At 37.3% G+C, this 21,235-nt stretch overlaps 2 protein-coding genes across 3 annotated transcripts in view; one reads left to right on the forward strand and one right to left on the reverse strand.

The window, feature by feature from the left end:
* The window catches only part of LOC126759969 (tyramine/octopamine receptor-like), a 51,464-nt gene that overhangs the window by 13,319 nt on the left and 16,910 nt on the right, over window positions 1–21,235 (reverse strand). The window contains exon 3 of the mRNA XM_050475267.1: window positions 16,733–17,209. Within this exon, the coding sequence (XP_050331224.1) occupies window positions 16,733–17,209 (477 nt within the window). The remainder of the gene's footprint in view (window positions 1–16,732; window positions 17,210–21,235) is intronic.
* Window positions 1,153–4,996, forward strand: LOC126759977 (probable cytochrome P450 308a1). 2 transcript variants are annotated; one of them, XM_050475275.1, is made up of 9 exons: window positions 1,153–1,430; window positions 1,498–1,738; window positions 2,468–2,593; window positions 2,661–2,848; window positions 2,909–3,161; window positions 3,267–3,393; window positions 3,505–3,649; window positions 4,521–4,639; window positions 4,710–4,996. In XM_050475275.1, exons 1-9 carry the CDS (start codon window positions 1,249–1,251, stop codon window positions 4,871–4,873), a joined length of 1,545 nt encoding a protein of 514 aa, XP_050331232.1. In that variant the 5' UTR covers window positions 1,153–1,248; the 3' UTR covers window positions 4,874–4,996. The 2 variants fall into 2 exon arrangements, with proteins under 2 accessions (XP_050331232.1, XP_050331233.1); XM_050475276.1 differs by having other exon boundaries at window positions 2,468–2,569.

Here is a 21,235-nt window from a genome sequence, read left to right on the forward strand (position 1 = left end):
TGCATCAACGTACCGGACAGTATCAGGCGATGCAATATTAGTTATAAGCGGTAATGCCCCAATTGACCTTCTACCATATGAAAGGAAAAAGCTGTGGGAGCTGAAGAAATCATCCAATAACAACAAGAGCGCAATTCAACAAATAAGGAAAGATACAATAACAACAATGCAACAAAGATGGGAGAATGAAAGTCGCGGCAGATGGACGGCCAGGCTAATAAAAAATCTAGACTTATGGACAAGCCGTAAATTCGGAGAAGTCGATTTTTACACAACTCAGTTATTATCCGGTCACGGATACTTCAAAAAGTACCTCCACAGAATGGGAAAAGTCGAAGAGCCGTCATGCCTATATAACGATGCGACAGAAGACGACGCTGAACACACATTCGAATGTGTGCGTTGGCAACAAGAACGCACCGCCGTAGAAAACCTGGTTGGCCCAATAAACGCGGACAATTTAGTCAGCGTCATGTTGGAGAGTGAGGCAAACTGGAGATAATCAAGAATTTCGCAGCAATCTTGCTTCGCAGCAAAAAGCGGGACCTGGACGCAGTTGCGCAGATGTAAATCTCTCAATGAGAAAAATGGAACGCCACCCTGAAGTAATGCAAACGCGGTCCCAGGGTGGGCGACGGTTCCTTAGAGGGGGGTTTTTAGTGACCTGCAAGTGGCACATACCGCTACTGTGACGATAGCACCGATGATGCGGAAGGCATTTTCCACCCCCTCACCCGCAAAAGAAAAAACAAAACAAAAAAAAAGTTCATGCGTACTGCATATAAATGCATACGTGCCTCATATATGTATGCGTGTTGCATATAAATGCATGTATATTTATGTTTTTATTTATGTATGTTTTGTATTGCCTCTGCATTATCTAATTTATGTGGACTGTATAACTTATTATAATAGCTAGAATATTTCTTATCTTATTTAATATTAATACATACCGCCTTTTTGAAGCAATGAACATGTCCAATTTTGAACATTAACAATACAATAATAAAGATTAAACACTTAACTGAAATATTTACATTTTCTTATCAATGCAATGCGCTTTCAATTAATTATATTTAACAGCACGTGGAGGCAAAAAATGCCGACATCATTCTATGTTGGCACGTATTTATAACGATCGCAAACGCTATTGCGTTCAGTTGCTCGCTGGGGGTGAATCGTGTCATTTAGAAATTCGCTTCAGGCTTGTTTTTGTCATAACTCCAACTACTCCTTTAGTTAGGTCAAATGGTTTTTTTGGTACTAATTTTAACGGTAATACTGCTCTTTAGCATACACCTGTTGTGGAAATGCAGTTATTGGCTGCGACACGGCGTTCGTGGACCATGTTCCTTGCCGATTTTAGGCAACATGGCTGATTTTTTCCTCGGCCGAAAACATTATGGTGATGTCTATAAAAACCTTTATGAGTACGCTTTGAAATGTTTTGTGTTAACCGGTGTTATTTTAATTGTGATAACTTCTACCATATTAAAGTGCTCATCCAAACCTTCCTTATGTTGGAATTTATCGGCTCTTCAATGAGCCGGCAATATTGTTGCGCAGCCAGGAAATGATCAAAGAGGTGATGATACGCTCATTTCAACACTTCCAGGATAATGTGTTATGGATCAGTCGGAAACGCGATCCTATTGTTTGTCACAATCCATTCATTGCGAAAGGCGAAATGTGGAAAAATATGCGCGCCGAGATTCTACCGATTTTCACACCAAACAAAGTGAGTCAAACTGACATCGAGATCGCTCGGTTTATTAATTAATTATAATATCTCGCTTCCAACTACTTGAAAAAATACGTTAAAGGTTTTGTAGGAAATTGAATGCGAAATACTTATGATTTTTCGTAAACCCAACCGGGAAAAGACTATTTTTGGTAAAAAATAATTTACTGTTATTCATTAATCTGTCCAAAAGTCCAGAATAATTTTTTTCATTTATTTTTTTGACACCTAAGCCCCTTTTCGTAGACCAGGTCATATTTGTATATATGTATACATATACAGAATATGTCCGGAGGAAAGGAAAAAATTAGACTTTCTCTCTTTTTCTCATACTGTAATTCCGATTCAAACAAAATTTGAATTTATATAACTTCGGATTTATTACAGGCCTTTCATGACGACCTTTAACTAAGTTTTAAGTTTTCAATCGACGAATAAAAGACTAAAAGAAGAAGTTTGCAGATTACTAGGGTACATTTTATTTTACCGGTTTTTGAAAATTACTTTTCATCACTAAAGCAAGTCGGCTAGACTTAATGCTCTGAGCTGGACCAAGTATGCTTAGTGCATTACCACCCTTTGGGAGGCTGTGAAGTCACTTACTGATTCGAGATTCATAATTGATCCAACTTTTTTATGTATATTTGAATTTTTTGAGCGTCTAGAAGCTATTTGTGCTTTGTATGTCCCACATGTGTATTAATTTGGTTCATTAATTTCTTCCAGGTCAAAGCTTCGTTTCCCCATATTAAGTCCATTTGCAAAAAACTTGATTTGTTTGTGTCGCAGCAAATAAACAACTCAAATAATTCCTTCGAAGCAAAAGATGTGCGTTCAACCAATTGCTATTTAGTAGAATAACACAACCACATGTATGTGTATATGTATGTATGTTAATGTTCGCATTCGTTTTCAACAGCTGCTATCCAAGTACACACTCGATGTGGTTGCTTCAGCCGGCTTCGGACTTGATGGTGCTTCGTTCGACAACACCAATTCAGACTTTACACAACTTGTTGAGCATCTATTTATGCCAAATAGTTGGAGTTTAGTCGAAACGATTGCATTACTGTTCTCACCATTACTCGGCGACATCATAAACTATCGGTAAGTGTGCGTAATGATGCATTTAACTGGAGAGCATTCGACTATGGCACGTTATTGCAGCTACGTGCCGTCAGGCGTACAGCACTGGCTTCGAGGAATAATTGGCGAGGTTTTAGCAGGACGTTGCTTGCAGGAAGAGCCAAGCAAAGTCAAAATGACGTCAACATCAAGTGATTTTCTGCAATGGCTCATCGAAGGCAGACATAAATCGCATGAGCCGGTGGATGTGGCAACAATGGTGGGACATTGTAGTACTTTTCTTCTAGAAGGTTTCGAGACATCATCATCACTAATGGCCTTTGCACTGTACGAGGTACGGTACAGATCACATACCCACACACGCACATACATACAGAGAGATGAGAATAAATATGCATTTTTAAATTAATTTTTTTTTGGTATTAAATATTTAATTTAGTATGCTAAACACCCGTTGGTGCAGGCACGTGTTCAGCAGGAGATTGACGAAGTGTTGGCTCGGCACGGCGGCGAAATGTGCTATGATGCTATACAGGAAATGTCTTATTTGGGAGCGACTTTATATGGTAGTTGCAAGATGATTAATATTCTCGTCACAATTCGCCTGTTTTAACACGCAAAATTTTTTCGTGTCATTTCAATTCGTGTCTGCTTTTCCCGTGTTTATGTTTTTACAGAAACTCTGCGTCTTTACCCTGCAATGATGGCGTTATTGAAACACTGTACGAAAGAATTCGAATTACCGCCACAGACCGTAGGTGGCAAGTCCTTTCAGGTGCCGATGGGTATGGTCTTCATCGTTCCGGTGAAAGCTATACACTAGTGAGTATTTATTAAAAGAGCTTCTTAATGCTCTCAACATTCGTAAATCTGTTAGGGGAACAAAGCATGTTGAATATAAAAATATGGAATAAGAAATTTTCTAGATTTTGAGATTTAATATTGCCATAGATTAAAACAATGAAATCACTAAACACATATAACACTTCTTACTTCATTATCTCGATGATTTTGAACGTTATAGATAGAATATAAAAACATATTTATAAACTTTGAGATAAAACCTTTTTTTTTCTAATTAGATATCTATTTACGCCTTAAGTATGCACCTAGATTTTGACACCTCTAATTACCTTTAGAAAGTTAAAATGGTGTCCGAAAAAAGGGAATATTACTATCCTTTCACCACCATAGGAGCTGTGTAGACAAAAATTATACTTTTAAAATTAAAAATATGAAAATGTATCAAATATGTCGGTATTTAAGTTTGACACTCCCCTCGGCGTGCGCGTTGTCATAGAAAAACTGAGCTTTCTTATGCTGCTTCAGAGATAGTTAAGATTGTTACCACGGTCACACTATTTGGTCATTATGGTCCTTGTGCAGGCGTTATTATTTCAAGATACTTTGTGGGAGCATTATGATCAATGATTTATTTAGGTATTAGATTCGGATCCTTACTTTCGCCAGATTCCACCCAAGCTTGAATATTCAAAAATATAGATTATAGAACATATTTTCCTGTCAAAGTATATATTCCATTAGTCTGTAAGAATTAATGTTCATAGACTTAACTCAATAAATAAATATTTATTCGATATGCGATAATCTTTAAAAAATTTAGGATTCTTTATCAATATAACTTAATTTATGTTAAAAGTATTTCAAAACTAATTTTTTATATATTTTTCAGTGATGCTGATTTGTATGAAGATCCTTCGCAATTTCAACCAGATCGGTTCTTAGACCCAAGCCTCAACTCAAATAGGAGTTTATTTTTAGGATTTGGAGAGGGACCGCGTATGTGCCCAGGTAAAAAAATCTACAAACTTTTTAACTTAAAATAAGAAATGACTAATCTAAGCATTTTGTATTTCTCAAGGAACGCGATTCGGCTTGGCTCAAAGCAAAGCTGGAATAGTGACATTGTTATCAAAGTATTCCGTTAGATTGAGCGAGAATTCTAAGCCATTTAAAATTTCAGCAACAACCTTTTTAACAGCTCCTAAGGATGGCATATGGATTTCGTTTAAAGAAAGGAAGTAGTTTTTTTTTCAAATTGTAAATATTTTAAGAAAAGGAATTTTCGCAGTAAAAGCAATAAATGTGGTGGCACAATCACAATTCTTTATGAATTTGTGTGATTTGATAAACCTTTTAACTATCATAGCTGTGGTTATTATGAAAATTGATTTAATTAATTTCATTATATGAAATAGTTTTCTTAATGTGTGACCTGGTCTACGGAAAGGGGGCTTAGGTGTCAAAAAAAGGAGAACAATTAATGAGACAACGACAGCTTTTCCAATCATGAAACACTTAGTTTTCTATTTTACTCAAGGACCGAAATATCTAAACTTTTCGTAGACCAGGTCACATTTGCCCTTTTCAATCAGTTCAACGGTGAATTGTAAAAAAATAAAAAAGGCGAAAACGCTTTTGGAAACATCTCTCGTTAGAGAAAACGCAAGGGAAAGTCAGGTTTCTATACGATGTTCTTATCAAATTTCCTTCAAAAACGCAACAAGCTAGCGAACAAAATGGTAAATATTTAACTTAAATCGTGCCAAATAAAACCTTCGATTTAAAGCAATAATAATGGAATTATTTTTACTACAACTTATATTTTTCGCCATCTCGCCATGTACAAGTGAAGAGCCGACGTACTATATTGGATATTGAAAATATATTTGGGGATGCGTATTTGCGTTCCATTGCCCGATCATGAAAAAGTTTGAATAGCAATTACCAGTCTGAAGAACAACAAAGCGGCGGAAGCCGATGGATTGCCGGCCGGGTTTCGGCATCAGTTTCTTTGTAAAATATGGTCGGACGAAAGCATGCCCAACGATTGGAATTTAAGTGTGCTCTGCCCAATCCACAAAAAGGGAGACCCCGCAATCTGCGCCAACTACCGTGGGAAAAGTCCCCTAAACATGGCGTATAAGGTTCTATCGAGCGTATTGTGTGAAAGGTTAAAGCCCACAGTCAACAGGTGCTACTTCGTACTATGTGGGAAATTGAGAAGTAAAGTCCTCTTTCGACGAACAAAAACTATACACTATAAGTCACTCATTATTCCCGTCCTGCTATATGGTGCAGAAGCTTGGACGATGACAACAACTGATGAGTCGACGTTATGAGTTTTCGAGAGAAAGGTTCTGCGAAAGATTTATGGTATAAAATTATTGATGTCTTTACATAAATGTCAACCGGCGTTGCTGGAACTGGAAAGTTGTAGAGTTTATAAGCCTTACTTAAATAGCATGCATTACAATACCTTGAAGTTATATGAAATAAGCCTCCTTCAACTGCGCTATCGAGATATTTATATTTCGCTAATTCTGCAGTTTAAGCAATGCGTGCACGAAATGCGTTCGGGGTTATCCAGTATACAGGTATGTGGCATGTAAGTCGTTGTTATTGTGAGCAGAAAATTCTTGACACGAATTTCGCACATTTCGTTGTTGGAATGTGCTTAAATCACGCGAAAATCATTATGCGTAATCATCATCTCCGGCCTCACCGTGTCAACATGTCGTCCGCTGGTTCGCTTACACGCGTAGCCTAAAGCCACACTTTGTACACACAAGAGTGTCAGTTATTGAGCGGATTCAGGTGGCGTGTACTCGTAAACAAATTTCCAATCAATGTGCACGCGAATATGTTGCTCGGCTATAACACTTAGCGCACGTATTGCTGAAGCCATACGAGTGTAAAGACGTTTGCTCACGTGTACATATTTATACTTACATATATGTATATAACATATACTGAATATATATATATATATATAATATATATATACATATGTACATATATCCTGAATGTAATTTAAAAAGTTTGACGCGGTTTTCTTCCACTCCATGGAATGGAATTTTCATCATTTGCGGTAGAACATATGGTATGTAATAAGTTTCAAAGCTTTTTACTAAGTGATAGTTTTAATGTGATACGTAGATAGAAAGTTTGCATGTTCTAAAATTATGACAGAACGTCGGTTCGTAGCTTAAAAAAGTACTCGTATTCAACGACATGTACGTGAAACAAACATATGACTGTAACCAAAATAAGTAAGAAAGGGCTAAGCTCGGGGCACATACCTTCAGACATGCCACCGATCTGGCGGGCATTGAAATTAAGCGCCTATGTAAATTTGTATTGGATACCAAACGGTTTGCTGATCTCTAAGTTCGAACACGAGAGTTCGAGTTTCAACGGCTTCACAAAGGACTACTTCTAGTCCATGTGCGATCTCCGATCAGCCGTCTTACCTAACCTAAGCTCGGGTGTACTCGTAATCGAAAATTTTATACTCTTGCAACTTGCAAGAATCAACGCTGGTTTGTTAAAGTAATGAAAATCATTACATATAGGAAAAATATAATTTTAGATATAATCGGAATTAAACTATAGTATAGCCAGTATTATACACTATGTATGCTACCAAGGTATCTTATATATTGACCGATTTGGACGGTATAAATCAGCCGAAAGTTTGAAACTCTTATATGAAGTATATGGGATAGAAAGGTAGTATCCATCCGATTATATTAATTTTTAGGATTACTATCTCACAAACCATCACCAATATACTTGTATAACAACTAAAGTAAGGTATATTAGGACTAAGGGAATTATTGATCCTATTCAGCCCATTTTCGGAACATGAAATATTATTATCACATAAGGGGTTCCGGTGGTCTAGAATTTAAAAAAAATCGATTTTTTTTTGTTTGATAGTTCGAAAGTATAGTCCTTTAAGAATATACTGTAAAATTTTTGGAAGAATATTCACACTATTTTAGCTTCTAGAGTCGTTTTAGCAGGTCGAGGGGCTCAATGAATGGATTTTTTGATGAAAAAAAAAACTATCCATCCGAATCACTTGAAATTTTAATATGGTGTTTATAAGATCAATATCTATCGCTGGGACTACGATCAAATTTTAATTTTAAGAACTTCGATTTATTTTCGATCTAAAACTGGTCCAAAAATAGCTGTTTTCAGAATCTGAACTTCAAAAGCGCGAAATTTTTTTAATTTTCATTTTTTTTTTTTGGTTGTAGTCCCAGCGATAGCTGCACTCCTACTGATTAATAATTTATTTGGGAGTCATTTTTTAAGAAATTTTTTTTTTTGACGCCATTTTTAATATTGTTAAAAAATTTTTTTATTAAAAAAAAACTGTAAAAATTTTAAAACGATTGCTCTTTTTTTAAACCTTAAAAAAATTCCAGAAAACACCCTTTATTTGAGGGTTCTAGACCACCGGGACCCCATAAGAATTTTCTCCGAGTCCCTATAACATATCTCACAGAATGACTGATATTTGAGACAAAAAGTATGCAATACGAACTGGAGTCCATATATTCGGTTCTCCGTTGGATTGAACAGCTTTGGTCCGATTTGGTATTAAGCTGGCACTTATCAAAGGCAGTATTCTTGCAAAGACGCCCATCGTCCAATTTTCACACCGGATCACGTAAAGCCCTCTCCTACCATCCCGGAGGTAATATTTAATGTCTCTGGCATATTCAATTACGGATTTATTGCACTTTTAGTAGTTTTGAACAGAACCGTTATATGGGGAGTGAGAAGGGTGACCTTGCGATTTCATCCATTCTCACACTGTCGATAGAAGATCTCACAATATTTGCGCTGAGCAAATTTGGTTGTCATTAAACCGAATATGTCGGTCAATATGTAAGATTTCTTGGCAATATTAAGTGAAAATATATATGTATGATATTGGATGTATTATAGTTCAATGCTGAAAATGCTCGATATCGATTCTCGAATTACCGCAGCTTCCATAATATAATGATTTTCATTAGTCAAGTCTGAAATTGGTATTTTCTGTTCTTTGGTCGATGTTTTCTTTATATATCCCATTTAATAAATTTAGTTGATGGAAGACGAAGCCCTTTCTGTTGATCAGTTTTGGCCGTTTTTTCGCTTGCTTGCTTCAATCTCATCAGTTGTTGAGAGCAAAATGTAAAATCAATCGTTCGACCAGGAGCAGCTCATTGTGCATGATTTCTTTCCAATTCCACCAAAGACACAGCATAACCTTTCGAGGCGTCAATCCTGGCTTTGCGACCATATGTTAAGCTCCACCACGTTTGGATCATGATCTTTTTGCACATTATTGTCGTATTTGATCCACTTTTCGTCTTCTGTTACCATTCACTTCAGAAATGGTTTCATTTCATTTCGTTTCAGCAAAGAATCGCAGATATTAATTTCGATTTCATTTCGTTTCAGCAAAGAATTGCAGATGTTAATTCGGTCCATTAAATTGTTCACAGACAATTCATGTGGTACCCAAACATCGAGCTATTTTTGCAGCCAGCCTTTTTTAAATGGTTCAAAACCATTTGATGATGAATGTTTAGTTCCTTAGCGATGTCATGGCTGCTTATGTGACGGTCCTGGTCAATCTTTTCCATAATTTCATTGACTTTTTCAACGATAGGGCGACCAGAGCGAGGTGTATATTTCACATCGAAATTTCCAGAATGGAAGCGAGCGAACCATTGTTGTGCTACACGAACTGATACAGCATCGTCTCCGTAAACGTCACAAACTTCATTGATGGCTTGCGTGGCACTCTCTTTTTTTATACAAAAATTTCAAAATATAGCGAATTTCTTCATTATTTTCACTCATTTTTGAAAAGCTGTAACTTTTTTTCAGCTTCCCCGAATTTATTTTTTTTTTGTTAAATGAAGCTTAAAATCTCACCTTTCCAACACTATATGGTATGACACAACGTGATTGGTAGCACTGGAGATATTCGACTGCAACGACATTTATTGACAAAATACAAAAATACTGTTTCGACTACCTAATAGCTTGGTCCACTTAACTCTTGTTTTCGAACTCCCAGTTGACTTATACCACATATACCGATCAATGCGGGAGTTATTTTAATGAAACTGGCAGAGCTTGTTTTTCTAATAATAGCGTATATTTGTGCCTAAAATTAATAAAATCGGGTGAAAACTTGCCCTAGCCCCCATATAACTGATATGCAGGATTTTGAAACGTCCGTCTGACTTTACTCCATATATAAGTATGTATATTGGTGATTTACAGTAATGCATCCTCTGTTAATAATATGTATGTAGTATTGACAAAATAAATAAAATCAGGTCCATATTACCTTTATTCCCAGATACCCAATAAAAGATGTCCAAACTTTTTGTTGGACCGTTATATCGGTCAATATGAAAGATGTCATATCAAATTACCTGAACGTATAAAACTGGAGTCTATGATAATACAGAAGTATGTGAAATTGATCTACGAACTACCCCGATTCCCATATACGAGGGCTGCTATATACATATATTCTGGCCTAGGGCAACACTAAGTGTTGCCAGGTACAATCTGACATTTCCATTGGAAAGTTTGACATTTTTTAGCATACATAACATCACACAGAACGTTTTGTCATTTAATCGTGAATTGTTTTATTTACAGGGAAATAAAAAATTCATCTCGGCCAAAAAATGGAATTAACTCGTGAACATTTTCGTGCAATCATTTTTCACAACTTTCGACGTGGATTATCACGACAAGAGTGCATCGATGAACTAAAATCTTTGTATGGTTATGAAGCACCATCCTATAGCACTGTGAAAAACTGGTACAACGAATTCAATCGTGGCCGACGCTCGCTCAAAGACGAATTCCGTGAAGGTCGTCCAAAGACAGCCGTTTCGCCAGAAAACATCGATGCCGTACGTAAACTGATAATGCAAGACCGTCATGTAACATACCTTCAGATAGAGGCATGCCTATGCATTTCTCCCACCAGCATGCATTCGATATTGCATGAACACCTGGCCGTAAAAAAGGTTTGTTCTCGTTGGATCCCGCACAATTTGACAATCGCTCAAAAAAAGGCTCGTGTGGATTGGTGTAAAGAAATGCTGACAAAATACGATCGCGGTGCTTCAAAAGACGTTTATAAGATCGTCATAGGTGACGAATCATGGATCTATGCGTATGAGCCCGAAACAAAATAGCAATCGACAAAAAAAAATAAAAACAAAAAAAAACACCATTTTCGTTGATAAATATGCCTATTTACATTATTAGGCCAGAAATATATATAGCAACCTACGTACTACATATAAAAGGAACGTTATTCTAACAAATCATAAGCTGAGTAGATCATAAGCTTATATTTATAAATTGCTTGAAAACAAGCAATGTAAATAGTAAGTGCACTTAGTTCAACTCCCAATTTACCCTATTTAGAAATTTCCGACTTTTCACCTGACTTTAAACAGTGTGATTAAACGAAAAGCTTTTTTAAATGTTCTGTGGCTTAGCGCTGGATTAGATCTTGAACCAAACCTCATATCATGATGTGAAATTCGGCCTCTTCGGTTGAGTTTGAAATATATAACTTAATAAAATACAAAATTATATTTTAAGCCATTCACGATTTCGTCGAATAATGATTGTTGAATTTGTTCGCAACATTATTTAATATTAAGCTTTGTCAATACCTGAAGGCTTTCATCTTTTCAAATTGCCAGAGTGTAAAATGTACGGTTACACCCGAACTCACCCCTTCCTTACTAGTTTTAAAATATTTTCGTTTACTATATTTATAACCCTTTTGATAATTTTTTAAATTAATAAACAATATTTTGCACATATAATTTATAGAATTACTAAAATATTTTTTTTTAATATTTGATATTAGTGTACTTCAATTAAGCTAATTTTTATATTTTTGTTTCATTTTATTGTCTAAAATAGTACAAATAGTTAGGTTTGGAATTGTAAATATTATATGAGTTAAAGTTAAGTGTGAAGGTATTGATAACTTTTGTTTCATGTCCAGGTATGTATGTCTACAATGATATGCCGACTTCTTTCAGCTGCCTTATAGTTCCGTAAATAATGATTATATAGAAATACTTAACACGTGTATAAATATACCGCATGGGAACAAAGTACTAAAGAAAAATATACCTTAAAAACAGACATATGTGTACATATGGTTGGAAAACCAAGTAAGTAATGTCAAACATATTTGTAAATAAAACAATATCAAGTGTTTTATATTTGCTCTGCTTATTTTAATTACATGTTGTTATAAAGCAAAATAATATATCTCAAATATTTGTAAAGTTTTAGTAAAAAACTTTGATGAATAATATTTACAAAAAATTGAAATCAAATTCTTACAACAAAAGCCACAGCAGGAAGCAACGAGTCCAGCAGTTGGGTAAGCAACACCAGTAACTGGCGGCCCCTCGACATACGACGATACGTACAAGCTCCTTTACCAGTGACTTCTGCTGCAAGTAATATTGCTGGTAGAGTGAGAACATGATGAAGCTGCTAGAAGAGGACTTGTGGTAAGTAGAAATCAGCGTCATTCCCAAAGAAGTGCGCATAGCCCATATAGAAAACAAAGAATAAGAGGGGAAATAATTCAGAGATAAGTAGGAGAAGTAGCGACTCGTTATAACACAATCCAATTAATGTGTAACTTTGAATTCAGAAGATATCTTTAAAGTAAACATGCCAACCCTAACGATATTATTACAAAATTAACAAGTAAAGAAGGGCTTAGTTCGGGTGTAAGCGAACATTTTATTCTCTTGCAAGTTGTAAGAATCAGAGCCGGGGGTATACCCTCAGGTGCTGGCAAAAATTTATATTAAAATACATTGTAAAGTAAATAAAACGCAAAATTTGTAATTATTCATCAGTATTTATTATTTCGCCCTCAAAGTAATCCCCACCAGATGCAATACAATTATGATATCCAGTCCTCGAAAACCCTTTTCATAAGCACTTTTTGGGATGACCTTCAGTTCCTTCAGCGAATTTTGTTTTATCTCTTTGATCGACTGAAAACGGGTTCCACGGAGCGGCAATTTCAGTTTGGCGAACAAGAAAAAATCACATGGAGCTAAATCTGATGAATGTGGTATTTGATCAATGGTATTAATTGCATTTTTATCTTTAAATTCGGTCACAATCGTGACGATGGTGCATTGTCATTGTGTAAAATCCATGAATTGTTCTTTAACAGTTCCGGCCGTTTTCGACGAATGTTTTCACGCAAACTCCTCAATACGGCCAAATAAAATACCTTACTGACCGTCTATCCCTCCGCAACAAAAATCGTGAGCATCACATTGATTTTTGCGAGGTTTTGTCCTGTTTTTTTTTTGGTTTCGGCTAGTTGATATCGGAATTCGCACGTTCAAACATGTCCAAAGACACTTATTAACGGTACTCTTTTTGAAAATATTTCAGCTTTATCGGGACGCGTCGAGACAGAACGCCTTTCATACCCAAACTCATCCGAATGGACTGGCGAGAGATGTCTTGCCATCTATCTATCACTTGCCTGACGAGTTTCAACATCCTTCACTTGTTTAATATTTTCTTCAATTGAAGAGGTCGAAAATCGTCCAAAACGAGGTATGCCTTCAACAAACTCTCGACCGTATTTGAAATCTTTCTACCACTTGTCGTTTTGATAACACTGGATTACCCCTAGTGATTTTTGATAACATTTACCCTGGGAATTTAATTAATGATAAAAATAAAATTTCTACGTTTTTGTTATGTGAAACTGAAATGGTTATATTTACCATGAGGTATGAAACCCCAGATATCCCTCTCCCTTTAAACGGCTGCTCACCTTTTCAATAAGTTGAAGAAGTTGAAATATCTGGAGCTTATTTTTTAAAAGAAAGCTTTCATGGAGCTCAAATATTGCGGAGAGAATAAAGAACTAATTGGTTGCCTTTTATTGCTCTAGAGGAGATGCAGAGAGGAGATGGGGACTCTTACCAACGGCTATACGAAACCTTAGTCAAGGCTGGTCGAAAAGGCTATACGCGCTAAGAGCAGTTCCCATAGGCATCTTCTGTACACTGCGAACTACACCAACTACACAACTTAGTGCCATTATAAACATATCACCTGTGGATTTTGCCGGCAGTTGCATTGCGGTCGCCTTAAGGCTCAGATATGAAGTATGAAGAGGTCTAAACAGGGTCACGCTGAAATTCTCACTTCCTTCAACTTTCTATCCCTGAAAACTTAGACCACTGCTTCCCACAGTCTGCTCACATACCGGCGATAGATATGTGGACGGGAAGAAGTCGTTGGAGAAGATGAAAAGAAGCGCAGCGAGCTCCTGTAAGCAGCTCTCATGCTTAGCTTTAAGCTACCGGACTACTGTGGTGTTTTTCACGCAGTAGTGGCTGCTATTAAGGAAGCAGTAGACTCGCTGCTTCGAAATTAAGCTTCTTTCAAGGAGGTGAGCATTCACTCTGACAGCATAGCTGCATATAGCATCAAACTACATATTTTTACTGAACTACATATTTGCCCTTAAGCAAAGCTCTTATCACCGCAATTGTAGAAATTCTTCTATATTGTCCAATATGCAATAAGGCTAATAATCTAGTCGGACGCAAATTGTCAAAGTTATATGGAAGAAGGTGAGATAGAAACATCCATGCACTTTCTACTCTATTGTCTGGATTTTGGAGGACTGAAGCATATCGGCAGTCATACTTAGACAAAGAACAAAGAGACTTAGCCGACATTGATATTAGTCACCTCAAAATATGTGTAACATGAGGGTCTTTATAATCAATTTTATAGGAGTTCTATGTACCACAACGGACCGACATTGTAAGCTGTTCAAGTGAGACAGCTGTTAGGGTCGACCATTTAGCTTAACCCTTCATCCCCATATTGTGCACCAACAGGATCGGGATCCTAATCTAACGATTTTTTTGACAGTTGAATGGTTAACATAATAGCTGTCGATTGGTTATTTCTTTGCTCGCTTCTGTTCTCTTATCAAACATTTTACATGTGAAAGCCACAAAAAATTTGTCGAGTTGAATTGAAGCAGGTGAGTATGCGTATACCTCATTAAAATGGTGTAACCGTTTCTTCAGTGCAACCAGGTTTTGTTTTGCATATTGTAGGCCAGCTTTAACGAATGGTTCAAATGACAAATTTCTGTCAAGGTGACATACAAATTTCTTATACAAAATTTTAAATCCTGAAATGGCGGACGAAGATTGGTTTTATTTATTTATAAACGTTAAGCATGGATGCCGGTAGAAACAAAAGGCTTATTAAAATGTTGTATGGCACGGAAAGTAGAATTCTTCCCCATAAGAAATAAACGCAGCACATATACTCATGTGTAGGAGGATATGCTAGCGCAAGGTTAAATCATTTTGTTTTTCTTTTGTTAGACAAGTTTTTTATATGCTTTCAGACCGTGATAAGGTTGGAGAATAAAATGCACATTTTTCTGACGGCTTATAAGACCAGCAATGATAATGCCAACGTAACATGCTGAGATACCGGCACTTCCGATCATGAGCTCTTTCTCATTTTTAAAAATGTTGAGAAACCTGCATAGAAATTTTTCAGCACAAATGTTACACTTAAAATTACAAATAAAATTTTCTTACCAAATTTAAATTCTTGTCATTTTCCATTTCAATTTTAAATACTATATTATACCGCCTTTCACTTGCTTTCGTTTTTTTATTTTATTTTTTTATGAACTGTCAAACAGCTCAGTGCGACCAGACATATACTTATCTTTTCCATTACTGCCAGTCTGTTTGAGCAGTTGGTATAAGGTTACTCTACATCGCTTGCCTTTAGAATGCAGCTACGTCCATGATTTCGAGGTGCAACACACCTCAATAATCCGAGAAAACTGTCAACAAAAAATTTGATTTTTGAGCAGCTTCGGCTCACCTTTGCCATGATATTCGGCTGATTGATCGTCTGTTTCCGGGTCGTAAGCATAGATCCAAGACTTATTGCCGGTAACAATAAGTTTAATGACATCCTGGCAGTCGGAAGACATTGTTTCACAGACGTAAACGCGACGAAGTTTTTCGAAAAAATTTAGTGATCATGCTTTCACTTTTCTTACGCCCAAATTACCTTCCGAAATGGATTTCACTGATCCTTCAGATATTCTAACGATGCCAGTAAGATCTCTGACTGTTAATCGTCGATTCCGAAGCAACAATGTCTTTATTTTATTGATAAGTATGTTGATCATCAGTTGATATTGATGCCCGTCCTGGACGTGTTTCACCGTCAATGGGTTCTCTATCCTTTTTGAATAATTTGTACCAATCTAAACACTTGCTCGCGACAAACAATTATCACGCAGGACCTTTTTCAACATTATAAACGTTTCCGCATCAGAAATTTGATTTCGCATTCCAAATTGAACGTAACTTTTTTGTTCAATAGTTTCACTCATCACAAAAATCGTCGATGTACTTTACGTACTTTAGAAAAACGCTAATGAATATTTTGATGTGATGTTCTGTCTGTATCTGTATCTCTGACAGTCATACCAACCCAGAAAAAGATAGTTCGACGAATTGGCTTTTCATGCGAAGTTTAAATTATAAAGTCTTACTACTTTTTGCCCACAGTAGTACTTCTCGACAATGATTATTACAAGTGTTGTTAGGTACATACTTGTGTGATAATATATATAAATAAAAAAGAATTAAAAGTAGTATAATATTATCCCATTGAGTTGATGAGTAGACGTACATATGTACATTTTTTGTTATCCTCGCCAACTGTTATGAGAGCCGCTAGACTCGTGGGTGCAAATTTAATTACACAATTTTGTTTTGATACGACGAAATACATATAATGTGCTTAAAATCATTTTTTTAGCGCAGTGCTTTTTTCGATGCGGTCGCGAATGTACATTCCATCCAGAAACCAAGACGCCATGAACACACAATCCTTTATTGGTTTTACAAACCGCATAAATTCAGTGTTTCTCACCAGCGTTTAATTACTGATAAGAATGTCTACTTTCATATAATGTATGGTACTTACCGTAGTACTTCAGTTGGTTTTGTTCTTGTTGCGGGCGATGCTGATGCTGTTGGTGATAGCTTGTGTCACTTTGTGCTCCAGCAGCAACATCTTGGTCATCACTTCTAATACCGTAGCTTGCAATGCTGGCTTGTCTGCTATGACAGCGAAGTGGCATCTTCAAATTAAATCTCCTTAGGAACGGTGACTGTAGTGTGGCCGATGGCGCGGCCGCTGTGCTCTTGGTGACCGTGGCAATTGCCCCCAATGAACTGTGGTCGTGCTGCTTGGCAGGCGTGCTGCCGTTGGTGGAATTGCCATCAAAGACTAAAGCGCGCTCCGCACGCATACCCACATACAGCGTGCGCGTAATGAGGATATACGCAACACATAGCACAAGTAGTGGCAGCACCAGCAATGTTAAGTCCAAGAATATATTATAAAAGCGCTCATACGCAATGGTGTCCTCCGGCCATTGGTCGCGACATTTGCGTAAGCCTGCGGGTGGTATTAGGAAAGTACATTAAAAACGCGCTTTAAAGCAATGGACAAATAATGTGCAAAGCGATGATATCGTAATGAAGATATTTTTCAACTGTTGATTTAAAATGTGTTTGTGATGGTGTCCTCATTTCAACATAACAGGAAATGAAGGAAATAAGCCTAATCGTTGAAGGGCTTTAAAACTTCTTTAGGGAACAGCAAGACCGCCCGTTGCTAAGCTACTTTTTTCGAATGCATTTGGCATTAGTGTGAGGTTGGAACTAATTTACTTTCTTTGCAGACTGTTTGTATGTGGAGTGTAATGAATTTGTGCGGTCGGCAGAAATAACGATGGATGCTGAGCGTTTCTGTGGTTATTCCGAGGTCATAAAAGTTCACTTGTTATTTGCATTGTTTGTCTGTACTACGTTATTGGCTAGTCCTTTACAGACATTCTTACTCTTCTGAAATATTTGCAAGTTGTGAGTAAGTTGAATTGCTGTCATTTTGCAATTTTAAACACTATTAGAAAACTAACAAGTAAGAAAGGTATAAATTCGGAAGAATCTGAACACACATGTTTTAGAGAAAGTAACCTAAAGCATACGAGAATATTTCAAAAATTATTAAAACTTTGGCGGAGGCTTTGACACAATACGGGATCTTACTGAAGAGGAGTATATTTAATTAAGGATATTCAAAGATTTTCAAATACAGTAAGCCCGCTTTGTTTTGTCGAAAGCTATTTCAATTTCATTCAGTTATATTATATTACTTTAGAAAGCACCCCTCTCCTGTTAGAACCCACGAAACTCCACTTCATATTTACTGTCAACATAACGTACTACTAAAATGTTCACTGGCTTTCATTAGGGGTTACATGGGTTTCCTTGGGTAAAAAAGCAGCCTTTTTTCAAAATTTTTTTTTTCATATACATACACTATTAACAAAGAAATTCTGCAATTTTTGGAAAAAAATATTTCAAACTCGGCCATTGCGACAGTATTTCCGCTGACTCCTCCGTAAAAAGATGCGCCCCCGTTGGTAGGATAACTCCTTAGAGGATCATCTAAAGTAAAAAATACTTATTTTAGTTAAAATCTTAACTTAGAACTTGGACAAAGGAAAAAACTGAAAATTGGATTTTTCTCTCTAAAACTATTACTCGGATAAACTTGAAAATTTAGGACAACATTCTAGAGGTGTTGTATAATTTAATAGAATAAAAAAACAATCAATATTTTGAAACCCGTACACCCATGTAACCCCTTAAGGTGCCTCACAGACCATCACCAATCTAACGGGTAAACGGTTTGGGATATAAATGAAGTCACTTATTCCCGTGAAAGTACATTCGATGCCACTATGTATGGAACTTGATTTATTTTGCATGACTACCATGGACACGTTTGCAAAAGTCCAGATGCTGATCCTAATTTTCGACGTTTTCAAGCATAAAACGGACGATACTGCTGCAAATTCACGTTCGATATTCGTACGAAGTTCATCAATCGTCGCTGGCTTGTTGGCATATACCATTGACTTGACGTAGCCCCAGAGGAAATAGTCTAACGGCGTCAAATCACACGTCCGTGGCGGCCAATTGACTGAGCAATTTTGTGACTTAACGCCAAACTTGGTTTTCAATAAATCGATTGTGACATTCGCTGTGTGGATTGTGGCTCCGTCTTGTTGGAACCATATATTGTCCAAGTTCATATTATCCAATTCGGGCGAAAAATATTGGGCTATCATTGAGCGGTAACGATTCCCATTCACAGTAACGTGCCGATCTTGATCATCACGGAAGAAGGACGGCCCAATGACGCCGCCGGCCCATAAACCGCACCAAATCGTAATTTTTTTTGGAATGCAATTGTGACTCATGGAGAACGTGTGGATTGCTACCTGATAAGTAACGCATATTTTGTTTATTGACGAAGTGGAAATGAGCCTCCCGCTGAAGAAGATTTTTCGATGAAAATCTGGATCATTTTCATGTTGTTGCGCAGGCCAATTCACGAACATACCGCGATTCCGGTGATGTGGGCTAAGATCTTTTTACAACATTCGCCACAACGAAATCACAGAGATTTCCAACGCTTGTGAGGAACTGATCATCTTCGTCTTCCTCAATTGATGCGCTATCAGCAGCATTATTCTCAAAACAATGGGCACTTCTTTGTCTCACTGGCACGGGAACATTTTGTATCGTGCCAGTGGATTCAAATTTTCCCACTAGACGCTCAATTGTTGATCTGACAAGACGATTATGACGACCATAAATTGTACGTAGCACTCTTGAAGTTGAGGTCACTGGCTCCGAATTTCAGTAGTAAATTTTAATAATTTCGACTAGTTGTTAGATCGCACATCTTTCCATGATAAAATGGCAAACTTACTAAAGAGAAGTGTGAAAAGAACGGGAAAAGTATGGTGTTGATTGCTGTCCCTATTGGTCTATTTTTGTAGCGTCCCTATTGAAAAACCCGTTATATGTTAGATAAATATGGGCTAGGACAAGTTTTCGCTCAAATTGATCAACTTGTATGTTAGGCACAAATATACACTGTTATGAGTAAAACACGCTTTGTCGTTTTCATTGAGATAATCGCATATTGGCCAATTTGTCCTTTGGGTTCGATGTGGAAGGTTTTTGCTTATAGAACTGAGCTCGAATAATGCAATTACAAAATTTCAATGGCATTATTCGTAATCACTTTTTTGGTAAAGGAGCACCTGTGCCAAGAATGATCAAGATCTCAATTTTTATTCAAGTTACAAGGACGCCTGGACGGACGGACAGTCACATATATTTCCTCTCGTCTTGTTTTCCTGACCATTTATATATGCATAATCCTATATTCCTTTCGAATAGTTTTAGGTGTGACAAACAACTGTTAAGTGAAGAAAACTACGGTATTATGCTCTGTAACAACATGTAAACAATGGAACATTGCCCGACCATGAAGAAATTCGAATAGCAATTGTCCGTCTGAAGAACAACAAAGCGGCGATGAGGAGCATGCTTCTTTGTAAAATATGGTCAGACGAAATCATGCCCAACGATTGTAATTTAAGTGTGCTCTGCCCAATCCACAAAAAGGGAGACGCCATAATCTGCGCCATCTACCGTCGGATAAGCCTCCTCAACATCGCGTATAAGGTTCTATCGAGCGTATTGTGTGAAGGATCAGAGCACACCGTCAACAAACTGATTGGACCTTATCAGTGTGGCTTTAGAGCTGGAAAATCAACAATCGACCAGATATTCCCCATGCGCCAAATCTTGGAAAAGACCCGTGAAAGGAGAATCGACACACACCACTTCTTCGTCGATTTCAAAGCTGCTTTTGACAGCACGACAAGGAGCTGCCTTTATGCCGCGATGTCTGAATTTGGTATCCTCGCAAAACTAATACGGCTGTGTAAGCTGACGTTGAGCAACACCAAAACACAGCAACGCCGTGCGGATCGGAAAGGACCTCTCCGAGCCGTTCGATACCAAACGAGGTTTCGGACAAGGCGGCTCCTACTTCTCAAGAAAATAATTCGAGCTGCAGAACTAAATAGGGAAGGTACTATTTTCTATAAGAGTGTACAACTGCTGGCGTACGATAACATTGGTCTTAACACTCGCGCAGTTAGTTCTGCTTTCTCCAGACTGGATAAGGAAGCAAAGCAAATGGGTCTGGTGGTGAGCGAGGGCAAGAGAAAATATCTCCTGTCATCGAACAAACAGTCGTCGCACTCGTGACTTTGCTCATTTCACTGTTGACAGTCATAACTTTGAAGTCGTAGATAATTTCGACTATCTTGGAACCAGTATAAGCACCACCAACAATGTCAGCCTGGAAAACCAACGCAGAATAACTCTTGCCAACAGGTGCTACTTCGGATAGAGTAGGCAATTGAGAAGTAAAGCCCACTCTCGACGAACAAAAGCCAAACTCTATAAGTCACTCATTATTCCCGTCCTGCTATGTGGTGCAGAGGCATGGACGATGACAACATCTGATGAATCGACGTTGCGAGTTTTC

Source organism: Bactrocera neohumeralis, chromosome 5 (genome assembly GCF_024586455.1).
Source record: "Bactrocera neohumeralis isolate Rockhampton chromosome 5, APGP_CSIRO_Bneo_wtdbg2-racon-allhic-juicebox.fasta_v2, whole genome shotgun sequence".
In the NCBI taxonomy this organism is placed as follows: Eukaryota; Metazoa; Arthropoda; class Insecta; order Diptera; family Tephritidae; genus Bactrocera; species Bactrocera neohumeralis.

Bases quoted from the DNA above. Each gene is read 5' to 3' on its own strand.
- LOC126759977 (XM_050475275.1), top strand. From the start codon at position 1,249: ATGGTTTTTTTGGTACTAATTTTAACGGTAATACTGCTCTTTAGCATA. The intron at 1,431-1,497 runs GTACGCTTTGAA...ACCATATTAAAG, and splicing joins GTCTATAAAAACCTTTATGA to TGCTCATCCAAACCTTCCTT. The intron at 2,849-2,908 runs GTAAGTGTGCGT...ACGTTATTGCAG, and splicing joins GGCGACATCATAAACTATCG to CTACGTGCCGTCAGGCGTAC.